Raw genomic sequence first — 16,906 nt, 5'->3', positions numbered from 1 at the left:
AACTCCCTCTTGTCAATTTAAACATTTCAAACTGACCCAAAAACTTACTCTCAACTTGTATCCAAGCTACCAAGGGGACCTTAAGGACCTAAGGTTCGAAGCTCCAACGGTACATGAATAGCTGACTAAACTCTTTAGTCACGATATCCACTATCTGTTAACTACCAGGCATTCCACTAAAGACTGACAGTTGAACTCTTCTTGCCATAGATATATTTCTATGTCCATTGTAACCAATCATCAATACGATGACTCGTCACAGATGCTCGTAATTACAATAGGCCAATTTACCGTTTTGCTCTATAATTACATCTTCCTCCTTAAGTACCACCGGTCCCTCTAATGAACAATACAACATAGTCCTACTATGTGTGAACACCTCTCGGTCCATGAGAAGGTGCATGCAACTACATCATTCAAGCCCCGGGATTAGTTCTTAAGAGAGAAATCTATCTACTTACCCCTGCTTTAGGGAAGGAGTGAACTCCATCTTGTGAAGCTGAGTTCCCAGCTCCCAAATCAGATGAATCCTCAAAGTGGTAGGTTTGAGTCGGCGCTCTTTCCACTCGTACCCATGTAAATCAAACGACCTCCCTCAATGGCAGGAGTTCCTAATTCACTCAGGATTGAGGCTGTCTCTTATACACATCTAGATGTGTATAAGAGACAGACTCAGGATTGAGGTCATGTTACCTATGGTCATCCTAGTGAAGTGAAGTCTCAGTCATAAACGGAGTTATATGACGAGACGTTAACACTTCGAGGTCAGGTCTTATACAAACTTTTTATATAGGACGCCCCTGCTCACATGTCCACTACACGAATGATCAGGATCAGACCATCTGTGACAAGACACAACACTTGTAACAATTCCACAAAGCGGGCCGCGTCTGTAGTGCTACCAGGATAAGGTTTCCTTCCTATATCTATATACTACAGACTATTTTGGTTGTCACTTAAGACATGATCCACTTGTATGTCACTCCATACATGCTTAAGTTACATAAAGATAACTAGGGATATTAAGTTTATTGGTTTGTGGTAAAATAAAAAACATCTAAATATGCAAAGTCAAGAACTGAGGTAAATATCATATATATTATACATCAGAAGTGTTCTTACAAAGTTGTTTATGAACTACAGGACATGAGATTTTAGGGCACAAATCCCAACATTGCTTACATCATCCAACAGTGAGATTACCACTTTTACCCTTATAGCCTTCTTCCTTCTCCTTCACCTTTCGTAGATTTTTTTTTCACATTTCTTCTACCGGGTTCTTCTTCCTCCCCTACTTCTTCCTTTTCTTCTTTCTTCTGCCTTTCTTCTTCTCTTTCTCATTCTTCTTATTCTTCTGTCTTCTGTCTTCTTTCTTCTACCTTTCTTTTTCTTCTTCTTCTTTCTTCTGGCTTTCTTTTCTTCTTGTTTCTATGTTTTTCTGGGAAAAAGAGAGAAGCGAGATCAAGAAGATGGAGGAGAGAATCGAGATTAAGAAACGTAGCAGAATTTGAATTTAGGAGAGAGAATCAAGATCTAGAGAGAGGAAAGAGAAACGAGATCGAGATGGAAAGAGGATCGAGATCAAGAACAAAGAGAAATTGTATATTGAGGAGAGATAAGCGAGATTTAGAGAGAGAGAGAGAAATAAGATTGAGATAAAGAGAGAAACAAGATTGAGATGGAGAGAAGATTGAGATCAAGAATGAAGAGTAATCAAAGAGAGAGAAGCGAGAAGAATTGACATGTAGTTTAACGTGGATTGGGATTAGGGAACAGAAATAGGAACGTGGAATGGGATTGGTAAGGTGGAGTTGGACCTCTGATCGAGGATCAAGGATTGACAATAAACAAAAGGCCAAATTTTAGTGATTTCTTCAATGCATGCCATTTTTTAGTTGGGTCCCCTAAAATGAGTTGCAAATATGTCATACAAATAAATAATTAATATAACAACCTTTTGAATTGACGAATCTAAAAAGTGATAGATGTCTATCGGTATAGCTCTGCTTCCAAGATGGATGCAAGAAAAATGGATAGCGACTAATAGATACGAAGGGGAAGGCAGGGTATAGAATGAAACTAGATGAATGCTTGCATTAGCGATTGAGGTGCCAGGGGAGAAAATTGTAGCCACAATCCGAAACATGCATGAAGCGAGCTAATTCGGTAGGAAACCATATGGTTTAGGGATGAACAAAGAACTATATGCTCTCTATCGTTCGACGGTAGGAATAGGTGGGAGTGAGACCCGAAACTGGGAAGGAATTGATGCAAAAACAGTGTAGCATTGAACTTCTGCTTGCTTGCATAATGACTGAGTCGGGAAACGAGAAGAGCTAGCTGACATTCAACATTTTTTTAAATAAACAATCAATTCCCTTTAGAATTGTGTGGGACTCTATATCACGAGAAAAGGTGGAAGAGATCAGATGGGGAAACTACCTTTGGGGTCCTATCCAGCCTATCTCGAACAACACCCTAGAACAATGAATTTTGAATAGTCAAAGCTCTCCCGGGAAATTCTGCTTGGGGAAGGCTTGCATCAAGCTCCGCAACCAACCGTCCCGATTCCATCTTCTACCCCGATATATGGCAAACATATCCGAGGGGGAAGGGGGACGTTTATGAAGGGCTATTTTGAATCTTCCAATTTTATTATCTCAAAAACTATTTCTTTTCTCAAAACCAAATACAAATCCACATTCACCCTCTTTATCTTCAGTTTATTATTGAATATTCGAAAATTCGTCACTTTCTTCTTTTTTTTTCCCCTTCACCTAGCAAACAAAATCGATCATATTTCATATATCAGAAAAAAGAACGGTCTGTCAGGTTTAGGATTGATCTTTAATAATAAATCATATCACACCAATATCAGCTATCATCGATAGACCATTTTATTAAATAGGCTAAACAAAAATCAAGTTCCAAATTTGTAATTTCCACGTAATTGCTCTTCGAAAACTCAAGGGCCAAATGAAAATCAATTTCAGATCTCATAGATCATTCAATTTTTAGGAAAACAACTTTTGCCCTTAAACTCAGTTTTATTTAAAATCTTAAACTTTCAATTTCATTACAAGATGCACTTCATATCTTTTTGAAAAAGAAAAAAAAATCAAGATGCACCTCGAACTTAATAAGTGATGCAATTTACATAGAACCTTAAAACTTTTACAACATAAATCTTAAATTTATATATATAATATTGATTTAGCTTAAGTGCTTCAACTTATGCTGAAAAGAATTCCCACACATCACTTGATACTAACAAATTTAACTAATATTTTAGAGTAAAAGGTTATGCTAAATACTTGTTGAAACTGGTGAATTTTTGCAAGGTTAATTGATTATCGATGAAACTTAGACTAGAGTAAAACTTAAACTTAAATTTAAACTAAGATTACTGAGTTGATAGTGAGTTTATAGGAAAGTTTTTACAAAGATTTTTTTGTTGGTCATACTTTGTTGAACAGTTTTTTTCTCCTTATTTCTATCCTGAGTAGAAATCAAATGGTTTCTTCTCCCATCAAGAATTTTTTACTGTACTAATCACAATCACACGACATGTAACAAATTTCCTCACACATCTGCTTTTAAAGCAAAGCGTTGTTTTAGCAGTAACTGACATGTTTAGCAGTAATTGATTGTGTACTCACGATCACACGTCATGTAATAACAAAAAGCAACAAATTTTCTTGTGCATTTGCTTTTAGTCAAAGTAAAGTATATTATTTAGCAGTAATTGACATGTGTATTACCTACGTTTTCTTAAAGTCAAAAGTCTAAAGTTCAAATCACATTATACTTAGAAAAAAAAATACATAGATGATGCATTCAAGTACACATGATGAAAAACATAAGTATATAACTTTTAGAAAAATGGATTTTTTTTTGTCCAAATTAGAAATCTCATTCAGAAGAAAAAAAAAAGGCAGGGGCAACTTGTGTTGCTCTTTCTACAACAACATCCCATTTCCCCCCGACCCAAAAAGCATTGCGCAGCAAGGTTAGCAGCCAATTATAACTCAATTATTCTTGACACACTTGAAAAAAAAAAAGACTTTTTTTTTAAACTTTTATATGCACAGAAACAAATACTTGCTCTATCTCATAGCCTTTCTTCCAACAGAAAGCTTGCTGGCTCACTTCTAGCAGCATATCCAAACTTGGATGTGGAATACTTCCTATGAACTCCTGTCAATTTCCCTGTCCCTGCTTTCTGATGGAACCCCACCATCAACTTTGAACATTCCCTAAAAAACAAACCCCATTTTCCATTATATATGAAACAACATCAAAAACAGAGAAATTTTTATTAAGAGGGAAAAAAAATTATCCATCTTTCTCTACTTACAGAAGTTGTTCTTGTGAATAGCCAGTGTGCCACTCACTGGTTTTGCTCCATTCTTTGAAGCCATTCACCATGCATTGAGCAGTGAAGACTGCAGCAGCAGCCATTAATGAAGGTCTATACTTCAGCATTTCGTATTCCACTAGACACAGCTCCACCATGAAGAAGGAGAGCAAGTCCAGCTAGTAAAAGGGGAAAAAAAAGTCAAAATGTAACCTCCTTTGTTGCGTATTTATGTTGCTTCATTCTGTCTTTTCTTACCTCTCTATCAGATTGAGCAGCTTTGAGAAACCTCCTCATGAAGACATAGGGTGTTGGAACAGACAGATTGAACTGTAAGGTATTTATCATCAACTTCTCCTGCAGCCAAAAACCAATCTAAATAATCATTCTTGTATTCAGAATTTTGCAAGACATTGATAGGCTATAGCAAAAGAAGAAAGAAAATCAACCATGTCCAGAACTTCTTTTCTGGTGTAGGCTTTGTCAGATATGAGAATAAGATCATCCACAACAGGAACAGAAACCTCTTCATACTTGCAGGCAATAAGCATGGCTGTAACTCCAACAAGCTGGAGCTTCTTCCTCACCACTGACTGAACCGCTAAGAATCTATCAATCAGGTTGACCGTTAGGTACAATGTCTCCTCCATCAGCTCAAACTTGTAGTGTACCTTTGAACCAATCAGATGTTCTGTTTTGTTAGTTCCTCTGTAATGTTGGTTTGGCTAAAATGAAGCTCGTGTTCACATTAGAACACATTCTCACTTGTGGAAGTGTTTCAGTTGAACCAGCACGAGCCTCAAATTATCCATCAATATTAACTAGAGAGCAAAGGACAGTATAGAAGAAAGAATGCACATAGGCTTTGTTCTTATATAAATCACCACAAATCCTATGTTACTATTTTCCTATGTTGGGGACAACAAAATCTCCACATATCTCCACAATTATACTAAGATTGTCCATTTACGCTACCTTCTTTTGTTTCAACCAAAATGTCTCTTACCAATAGAGATGTTGTCCCATACTTACATACCATTATCTAGCCAATGTGAGACTTAGGTTACATTCCCATACTTACATACCATTATCTAGCCGAAGTCCAATGTGAGACTTAGGTTACATTCTCAATTCTTGGACTATAGTGACTACTAAACTAACCTCAATTAGCCAGTCAATGAGAATCCCTCTCATCCTCTCGTTAATATCTGCTTGCTGAGCCATGTAGTTTGGTGGGACACAGCCAGAAACCTGCGAGGAGGGACATTTTAATAAGAAACAAAGAGCCTGAAAGAACAGGATCACGAGGTTTATGTTTCAGACATGATGTGTCTTGTCTGGAAGATTCTTTACCTCTGATTTCCTGTAATAAGCATACAAGTCATCAATGTACTCCACAACAGCTAGTTGATCATTTTTATCACGGCTGTCTATATCAACTTCTGGTTCTTCTTCTATATCTTCCATTTCCACCTCCTCCTGTTGATCATGAAATTTCATATCAATGGCAGCAGTTCAAGGAAAGAACGAGTACGATTGTGATATAGAGAGAGAGAGCGAGAGAGAGAAAGAAGGGTCTCAATCGTTACCATTCTGTCAATTTCGTCCAACATTGCTTCTGTGTGTTGAACAAACATTGGAACAGCCGATTCACCCATGGAATCATCTTCCTCTATGATGGGATGATGGTATGAAGACTCTTTTCGAGTTGAAGCAGATTGCAGTGGCTTTTTATCAACCTCAGGCAGAGGTGGCTGCTGCTTATTGGCCAGCTGAGCTGCAAACTTCCTGAAAAAATAAAGAAAAAGAAATTGATCAAGAAGCTGTGAGAGAAATTGCTGTCAATTATTTTCAATACACTAAGGCTTTAGGAGGCTGGTTTGCTAACCGAGTGATTGGTCGATGAATTGGAACCCGTGGATCTTTATTGTCGAGGACAGCTTCAGTTCTGAGAAATTAAGGATGAAAGAACTCAAATGTAAGATCTAGAGTTGAAACACAGAAAGAAACAAAAGATAGGCGCTCGTGTCCTCGATTAAAACAAGAAAGAGGCAAAAGATCCAAGGGAATTTTCATTGTCCTGAATTATCTTAGGAACTAAACAGATTAAAAGATCAAAGAATTACTCTGTTAAGCCTCTTTTGAGGACTGCACAGGGATGAGGGGCTGGAGGAGCTGCTGCAACGTTTCCATTAATGCTGCTCAAAGCTCTGCGGTTTTGACCCATCCCCACCACAAATTTGCCACCGCCACCACCAACAATTCGTAAACTCCCTTTAAAATTCATCCAAGAGACACAAAAATTCATTTCCAACACAGGCCTTGAGGAAAAACTATAATTTTAAATCAAATGGAAATGCCATCCTGAAGAAACGCCCAAAAAAAATGTTAATTTCTAATTCAATTACCATGGAGATTTGCCCGTCCCATCACTCCGGGGTTGTTCTCATCCGATCCAGCCATTTCCTTCACCTACAGATCGTAACTCCCACAAGATTTCAGAATCAAATCGCCAAAGCCACAGCCAGTCAAAGAAGATCGAACATTACAGTCAAAGAATACGAACTATTCATTCAAGCTATGGAGGGAAAAAAATTCAAACTTCAAAAGAATGAAGAGAAGAATCCATCAAGAAGCGCAATACCCAGATCGTGAACCGCAAAAACCAACCTTCTAAAATCAAGAACTCCCGAAATTTCCTTTAAGACTTTTGATCAAAAAGGTTGCAGTTGCTAATGAGTGCTAGCCGGTGCTTCCACTTTCAAACAAGCGAGAGAGAGACAACTACGAAAAACTTCCATCAGTAGCCGGAGCGATCTCTCTCTGCCGTACGCCGCCGCTTCTCTCCGCCCCACTCTTCTTACAGTCTCGAAGTGGGTCGGTCACGCTCTCTTCTCTCTCTCTCTGGTCGTAGTATAGAACAAAAGAAGGTAAAAAGAAAAGATGGGAAAATTAAGAAAGAGGGAACAGAAACCCAAATTCCAAACTGCATAAGCGAAATTGAGACGTAAACAGCGGATATATGTCCGCACATGGTCCTGCTACGAAAAAATTTAAATCTAACGGCTAGTGAATCATAGCCGTCCGATCTCTTTGATGAAAAGTCGCGTGTTTCTCTGCGCTCCCTCAACGGTTACCTCTCCATGTGCTTTCAAAATTTCTTCCCGTTCACTTCCAACAATCCATTTTAAAGGCTAAAATTGTCTTTTCACTCCCTAGAATTCAACTCACTTCACTTAACGTTCATCTTTTCTCATCCCAATAATAATTTCACCTCACCTAATTTAACCTTCATTCAATTGTTTCATTTTTTTTTAAATAATTATCTTAATTCTTAAGGGAAAAAAAAAAAAAAAAACCTTTTTGGGGGTATTTTTTCAAATATCATTGGATTACTTTTGTCAAAATAAAAAAAGCCTGAAAATATTTTGAAAGTTTTATGAATAGTGTTAACAGTTTTGATTATTGATACAAATCTAACCGATAGGTCAAAGCATTTTTACTTCTTTAAAGTTCAGATTCAAATAATGCTATTTAATTGAATTATAATATTGAGCGCCAACTCGTGTATTTAAAGTATTACTTATTTATTTTAAAGGTTAATATATCATTTTGATTCTGTATTTTGAAATTTATTCAATTTTGAATATCTAGTTTCAAAATCTTTTTTACTATTTATTAGCATTTTTGTGATGAATTTTAGAAGTATATTCATATATTGTAGTATTTTACATCATAATTTAAGACCGATTGAATGTACGGAGACTAAAATTGAATAAACTCAAAATTATATAAATCAAAATGGTACTTTTAACCTATTTTAAATTTGATGTTTGACAGAAAAAAAATAGTTCACTGTATAACCGATATTTTCCAAAATTTATGAGAGAATAAATTTAAAAGAAGATTAAACAGAACATGTAATTTTAAGACCACCATAATTTATAATTTAAACTCAAAATAGACAATAACGTCATTTTAAAAATTAGTTGGATTGGATTAGCTTCAACAATTACGATTATTTTAAAATGTTTTCATTAATTGATTTATTTATGTAGTGTTTTTTAAAAATATTTATTTCTGTAGTTGATTTTTTTTTTTTTTTAATGTGGCTGATTAAATTATTTGCGTATAACTTTTCGATATTTTAAATAATGCATCACAATCACTTTGTTTCTTTTTGTCTATTTTTCATTTAGGAAAGTGTTGGATCTACCACCGGCATATATATCTCCAATAATCATTTCCATATATTTTTATTTCTAGGGAGAATATTTTGGTGAATTAAGCCTATATTTACATATGTAATGCAATTCTTCTTTGTTGTCACGTTGAAGCTTGCAAGGCAAAGACGATTGTATAAATTTTTAGTACCAAAACACTTCTATTATTTACCCTAAAAAATTGTCTTCATCAATATATTTCTAAGTATGTCGATATGATAAGAAATAAATGAAGATAGTAATAGAAATTTTCATAACTATACAAATGAAATAGAAAATTGATTCCCAGAGGGAGTAAGAAAGGTAGCAGTTCGACTTCTAATATGCTAAAAGTCACTTTAATCTATTTAGATCAAGTGATAAACGAATAATGACAATAAATTACAAGTGAACTTGATTGAACTGACATAAAGTATGTGTTAAATGACCAAAAGATTTGTGATTTGAATTACCTGCCTCTCGTTGTACTGAAAAAATTACAAGCTTAGAAACTTTTGAATTTGTGTTAAATAAAAACATATTGAGTATATGATTTTCCAATCTTATGTTTAATAGGACTTAAAATTTTATTAAAGTGCTTATAAGTTAAATTTTGGGTTTAATTGATCTTTCTTTTAATGTTTGATTTTGTTTTCAGTAGATTGTCGAATTATTTTATAATTTTAAAAATTTGTAGACCCACTCAATAAAAAGTTTAAAGTTTAGAGCTCATATGATAAATGTTTTTTTTTTAATAAACTTATAAGCACTAAGGGGACGTTTGAGGCAAAAAGTTAGTTATTATAATCATAAGATATTATACTTATGTTATAATAATTTGTGTTTGGGGGTAGATTATCTGGGTTTGGGTTATAATAGTATGTGTTTAGGGTGTAAACTATTTTAGTTTGAGAAGGAAATAGTAAACACCGTAACAAATAATAAAAAAATGATAAATATGAAATAGTAAATAATGTAACAAATAATAAATATTGTAACAAATGTGAGTTTTGAAATAATGTTGATGGTAGCTAATTGGTATCAGAGCCCAATCTCTAAAGTTTTCCATTTTGTTGTTCGATCTCTGCCTCTATCGACAGCGATCGACGGAGGTAGATCTACGCACTAATCCATCTTCGATTCGCTTCACATTTACCCAAATCTGTCGTTGCCCAACCTCTCTTCCGCATCTTAGATCTCACCCACTTGATGCTGCAAAATAAGACCCACTTGATGATCAACACTATAAAGAACTCGATTCGGTCCATAACTTGATCCGGTCTAGAACTCGATCCTCGATACCCACTGTGAAGAACTCGATCCGATCTAAAACTCAATCCTCGATCCCCTACTCGATGCTCACCTACTTGATGCTCACCCACTCGATGCTCCCCTTACTTGATGCTCGCCTAGATCTTCCACAAAACAGAACCCAAACCCACTTGATACTTTGCTTCTGACAAGCCTAGTTTTAGTTTGGTTTAGTCAAGACTAGTTTTGGTTTGTCTTTGTTAATGGGTTTTGTTTTAGATCTTTGTGAATGTCTCTATTTCCAACTTAGAAGTTCGTGAGTTCTTGTTTCTAGCCTGGAAGTTTTTTGTGTTCTAGTTCTTCATGGGTTTTCTGTTTCCCACCCGGATCTATCGTGTTTTAATTCAGAATTACTTATTCAGTTTCTGTCGTCCAATTGTTTCAGTTTATCCGCTTACAAACTCAAGTTGTTTCTATCACCTTGAGTTTGAGGGAGAGTGTTGAGATATTTAGGCCTATTTATGTGTTATGCATATATTTAGGTTATAATTAGAAAATTCGATTATCTTCCTTTCTATAAAATTCCTATGTAATTCTCAAGTTAATATACAATAATTATTCAGCCAAACATCTGTTTCCACAATTTATTTATTTGGCTAAACCTTCAAATGTTTTGCTTAAGAATTATGAAAATAATTAAAGTCATTCGAGTTAGTAAACAAGCACAAATGAAAAAAATAATAAAAAAATAAAATTAAAAAAAATAATAGTTATCAAGCCGAAGCAAAAATATAATATAATTTTTGTTATATATAAAAATTCTATTAAACACAAAATTAATAGATTTAGTGATTCATTAGATAGAATTCTAAAGATATAATAAATTTAAAATTATAGATTAAGAACCTACCAGTTAAATTTTGAAAATTATGAGAAACGTAGTGGTTGAAAATTCATTTACTAAACTTATAATCATATTGGTTTCTTTTGAAATAACTGCAAAAGTAAAATTTTAAAATTATATTTAATAATGATAAGAAAATAATGAAACTTAATTAATTATAATTCTTTTATTTAAAAAAAATTAAAGAACATTAATACAAAAGATTGAAAGTAAATATTTAGTTAAAAAAAATCAAGGTTATAAGTGTAAACTTTGAAACCTATATATCAAATTGAAACATTTACATTTTTTGAAACTCGGTACTAAATTGAAATAAATTTAAAATTTAAAAACTAAAAATGTAATATTTTGAAGTTTATGAATCAAATAGAAACTAGATCCAAAATTCGTGACTAATTTTTTTTTTTTTTTTTTACTAAAAAAAAAGCAGTTATTTCTTTCAAGGGTTTTAAGTAATGTTCTAAAATTATATGACATATTTTTTAGTCGAAGGATATTTCAAACTTATATGGGTGGTTAAACATCAATGGGCGTTACCTTTCAAATACGCTAGATTCACATACATACTAAAATAAAAATAAAAATAAAAAACATAACGGACTAAAATATTCCTTTAATTCATTATTGGGCGTGTTATTTATTTATTATTATCCAGTCACCAGTGATATGCCCGCTCCAAAACTGATAGTGCTTCGATTGATGATTGACACGTGGCATGTTTTGATTGCGTTATATCATGCGTGGTTTGACTTCTGACTGCCACGTAGGAATTCACCATTGCGTGTTGTAATCAAACAGTTCTTGTGATTGAGTGCTTTAAATCTACAGTCAACCTTATTTGTCAGAAGTCAAAGGAAACGTAACCGTAGGATTGTAATGTGATGAATCGGACGGTAGAGATTGCATATTTAATGTATTGGAGACTGTAAATTGGTTGTTTTGATGTTTTCTAATGACTTTGTTCTTCAATAATCTGGGCAAATTTGCCGACATTATGGGCTGTTTTTGCAGTGCCCCTGAATAAAACTTTATATAATTAAATTAATTAGTGCTTTAGATTATTAAATTTTTGGAATGGGGACCAATATTTCTTGATTAATTTCGATGTATCCTTCAAATTCGTTTGTTTAAATAATAAGATTTTAAATTATAAAGTGGAAATAAACAATATGGTTTGGAGTTTGAGAAGATTTAACTTTTCTTATCGGTTTATAATTTCCAGTTTGTCTTTTTCTCATATGAGCAAGTGTTTGTGTGACTACAATTTTATATTGGTTAGATAAAACAAAAAATCATGGAATATAAGGTAAAGACAATTACTTTTAGTAGTACGAAATCTTATGATAAAGCTAGAGAGTAAAAGAGTAAAAGAACGTAAAACTATCGCAATAACAATAATTTATTGTGAATTGTTTGATAGTTTGGTCTTTACAAAATGTTTTGATATTATAAATATTATAGAAAATAGATGCTCATTAGATGCTCATTAGATGCTCATGTTTGGTGTCCATCGATCATGTGTCATGTCCCAAAATTTCAAATTTGTTATCCATGTGTCTTGTAAATATTCATATATAATCCACTTCCTACTTGCCAAATTACATATAAACAAGGACATTTTGTGGGTTTTGAAAGACACACATTGGACAAATTTCAAAAAGTTTGGAGAATGTGGAGAAATTCATAATTTGTTATTTTATTTACTTGTGTGTTTAATATATTTATATTATATTTATTTATTTTAATATTATATTTTATTGGTATCCGTGTTGCCGTTGTGCTCCTCAATTTCATAACAAGTTATCCGCATGTCGTTTTTCCAACTAAAGGTAGGTTCTAAAGGTATGTTAGTTTTTTCCTCTTTGTTATAATTAATAAATTTAATGTTATTTTGCATATTTAATCTTTATTAAATTTCTAACCTAAATACAATATTTTATGATTGTGTTGCCATGACAAATCTCAAAAAATTAGAATTTACTGTCCTTGATATTAACGAAAATAATTATTTGTCATGGGTGCTTATGTCGAAATCCACTTGGATGCTATGAATTTTGAAGAGACTATTAAAGAAGGAAATACAACATTCAATCAAGACAAAGCAAAAGCTATGATTTTTCTTCGTTATCATCTCCACGAGGGATGATAATAGAGTATCTTACAATAAAAGATCCCCGTATCTTGTGAAATTTTTTGAAAGAGAGGTATGATCATAAAAAAAATAGTTATTCTTCCTAAAGCTTTATGAGTGGATGCACTTGATGCTAAGATTTCAAATCAGTAAGTGATTACAACTCCACATTATTTAAAATCAGTTTGAAATTGTTGTTATGTGGAGAGAAAATTACTAATGCTGATATGTTAGAAAAGACATTTTTTACATTTCATGTCTCAAATACGCTCTTAAAACAACAATACCAAGAAAAGGATTTTAAACAGTATTATGAGTTAATTTCATGTCCTCTTGTGGTCGAACAAAATAACGAGTTATTGATGAAAAATCATGAATTTTGACCAACCAGATTGACACCATTCCTTGGAGTGAATGTTGTGAATTTTAATAATAATCGTGGCCAAGGTCGTGATTGTGGCAGAGGAAGAAATAATTATTATTACGTGATGACCATTCTAATCATTCAATTTTCAAAAGAACCACACAGAATGATGATCACAAAAAAAAAAAAAAAAAACTCCACAAGATAAGAGTTCAAAAAGTGTTGAAAATAAATACTTCCAATGCGGAATGACTGGGCATTTGGCATGAACGATTGGGTCATCCAAGATCTATAATGATGAGGAGAATTATTGAGAATTCAAATGGACATCCATTGAAAAGCTAGAAGATTCTTCAATCTAATGAATTATCATGTGATGCTTGCTCTCAAGGAAAATTGGTAATTAGACCATCACTAGTTATAGTGGGGACTGAATCACCTATATTTTTAGAACGAATTCATGGTGATATCTGTGGACCTATTAACTCACCAAGTGGACTATTTAGATATTTTATGGAATTAATAGATAACATCCAACAGATGGTCACTCGTGTGCTTATTATCAAGTCGAAATCTTGCATTTTCAAGATTACTTGCTCAAATAATTAAGCTAAGAACACAATTTCATGATTATACAATTAAGACCATTTGTCTTGATAATGCTGATGAATTTACATCCCAAGCTTTTGATAATTATTGTATGTCAATTGGGATAAGCGTTGAATATCTTATAGCTCATGTTCATACATAAAATGGTTTAGCAGAACCATTCATAAAACATATGCAGTTAATTGTTATATCATTGATTATGAGAACTAAGCTTCCTGCATCTGTATATTTTGCATGCAATGTCACTTGTATGCATTAGGATGGTAGCTTATCATAAGTACTCGCCATTACAATTAACTTATGGTCATGAGCCATATATTTCTCATATGAGAATTTTTGGATGTGCAATATATGTTCAATTGCTCCACCACAACATACTAAGATGGGTCCTTAAAGGAGGTTAGGAATATATATTGGATATGATTCTCCACCAATTATCAATATATCTTGAACCCCTGATGGGTGATGTATTTACTGCACGATCTGTTGATTGTCATTTTAATAAGACAAGTTTTCCAACATTAGGGGAGGAATTAAGAAGTTGGAAAAAGAAATTACATGGGATGTTATTGTCTCATTTGGATCCCTATATAGATCAATGTGAACTTGAAGTTCAGAAGATAATTCATTTGCAAAATATAAAAAATCAGTTACCAGATCCATTTATAGTGTAAAGAAAGTAATGAAATCACATATACCAGTTGCAAATGTTCCATAAAAAATTGATATCCCAATATAGTAAGTTATCATTAATAAATCTGGAACACGCCAGAAGTGTGGTAGACCAGTGGGCTCCAAAGATAAAAATCCTTGAAAACGAAAAAGAAATAATAGTGAAAAAGACTTGGTTGATGATGTAAATACCCATGAAAAAAATCCTTGACATGACTAGTGAGGAAGGTGAAATACCTAAAGATAATAATGAGATTTCAATAAACTATGCCATGATAGAAAAAAGATGGAATCAAACTAATGTAATTATTGACAATATTTTTGCATATAATGTTGCTCTTGATATTATATCTGAAAATGAGGATTATGAACCAAAATTTGTTGAAGAATGTCGACACAGAAAAGATTGGCTTAAGTGGAAAGAAGCAATCAAGGTAGAATTAAACTCACTTTCAAACGTTAGGTTTTTGGACCAGTAGTCCGAACACCAAAAGGTGTTAAACCTATGGGATACAAATGGATATTTGTGAGGAAAAGAAATGAGAATAATAAGCTCACAAAATATAAAGCAAGACTAATTGCACAAGGTTTTTCACAAAGGATATTGATTTTAAGGAGATGTATTTTCCTGTGGTGGATGTAATTATATTAAGATATTTAATTGGCTTGACTGCTTATGAAAGTCTGGATATGCATCTTATGGATGTAGTCACAACATATTTATATGAATCTCTTGATAATGATATTTACATGGGAATCCCGGAAGAATTTAAGGTACCTGAAACATATAAATCAAATTTCCGATAATTGTATTTAATAAAGTTGCAGAGATCATTGTATGAATTAAAATAATCAGGACGAATGTGGTACAATCACCTGATTGGATATTTGTTGAAAGAAAGATATCAAAACAATCCAATATGTCCATTGTTTTTATAAAGAAATCACAGTTAGGATTTGCTATTATAACTGTATATGTTGATGAATTAAATATAATTGGAACTCCTGAAGAGCTTTAAAAGGAAATAAAACATCTTAAGAAATAATTTGAGATGAAAATCTCAAAAGAACAAAATTTTGCCTTAGCTTGTAAATTGAGCATTTAGTCGATGGAATATTTGTTCATCTGTTCATCAGTAACTTATACCGGAAAAATTTTGAAAAGATTTTATATGGACAAAGCATATCTATTAAACATTCCATAGAAGTTCATTCATTAGATGTGAGGAAAGATATATTTTGACCTCGAGATGATAATGAAGAACTTAGTGCTGAAGTACCATATCTTAGTGCAATTGGTACACTTATGTATCTTACTAATAATACAAGATCAAATATTGCATTTTCAGTAAATTTATTAGCAAGATATAGTTCTTCTCCAACTAAAAGATATTGGAATGGAATTAAGCATATACTCTATTATCTTCGAGGAACGATTAATATGAGTTTGTTTTATTCAAATAAATTAAATTTTGATCTGGTTGGTTATGCAAATTCTGGATATTTATCTAATCCACATAAGGCTAAATCTTAAACATGTTATCTATTCACATGTGGAAGAACTGCTATATCATGACGATCCGTCAAATAGACCATATCAACTACTTCCTCAAATCATGCTTAAATTCTTGCAATTCACGAGGCTAGTTGAGAATGTGTATGGCTAAGATCAATGACTCAGCACACTTGTGGAACATGTGATTTATCTTATAGTAAAAATCTTCTAAAAATATTATACGAAGACAACACAACATGCATATCCCAAATCAAATGAGGATATACTAAAGGGGATAGAACAAAGCATATTCTACTAAAGTTTTTCTACACTCATGATCTTGAAGAAAACATTACTATACAACAAATTTGTTCAAAGGATAACCTAACGAACTTATTTACAAAGTCATTACCTACAACAACCTTTGAAAATTTGGTATATAATATTGGAATGCGTTAACTCGGAGATCTCAAGTGATGTTTCCATGAGGGGGAGTAAATGTATTGTATAAATTTTAAGAGTATTAGATTATATAAAATATGTACTCTTTTTCCTTCACTAGGATTTTTTTCCCAATACGTTTTTTTTCCTAGTAAGGTTTTAATGAGACATATTCCATATATATAATGAGCATCTAAGGGGGAGTATTATAAATATTATAGAAAATAGATTCCCATTAGATGCTTATGCTTACTGTCAATTAATCATGTGTCATGCCCTCATTTTCCAAAGTGTTGTCCATGTGTCTTGTAAATACTCATTCTTAGTGTCCATATAATCCACCTCATATTTGCCAAATTACCTATAAATAGTGGCATTTGGTGGATTTTGAAAGACACACACATGGGGTAAATTTCAAAAATTTTGTAGAAAGTGGAGAAATCCATAATTTGTTATTTTATTTACTTGTGTTATTTATTT

At 32.9% G+C, this 16,906-nt stretch overlaps 1 protein-coding gene across 1 annotated transcript; it reads right to left on the bottom strand.

The window, feature by feature from the left end:
* Positions 1-4,111: 4,111 nt before the first annotated feature.
* LOC120085442 (G2/mitotic-specific cyclin-2) lies at positions 4,112-7,361 on the bottom strand. The gene is made up of 11 exons (XM_039041403.1): positions 7,028-7,361; positions 6,766-6,829; positions 6,484-6,631; positions 6,246-6,305; positions 5,947-6,145; positions 5,711-5,836; positions 5,519-5,608; positions 4,807-5,028; positions 4,616-4,714; positions 4,358-4,536; positions 4,112-4,256 (listed from the first exon to the last, which is right to left on the bottom strand). Exons 2-11 carry the CDS (start codon positions 6,818-6,820, stop codon positions 4,112-4,114), a joined length of 1,323 nt encoding a protein of 440 aa, XP_038897331.1. The 5' UTR covers positions 6,821-6,829; positions 7,028-7,361.
* Positions 7,362-16,906: the final 9,545 nt, after the last annotated feature.

The sequence above is a fragment of the Benincasa hispida genome, chromosome 9 (assembly GCF_009727055.1).
Source record: "Benincasa hispida cultivar B227 chromosome 9, ASM972705v1, whole genome shotgun sequence".
NCBI lineage: Eukaryota > Viridiplantae > Streptophyta > Magnoliopsida > Cucurbitales > Cucurbitaceae > Benincasa > Benincasa hispida.
Note: the sequence above shows the minus strand (reverse complement) of the source record. Positions and strands in the feature narration are given on the sequence as shown.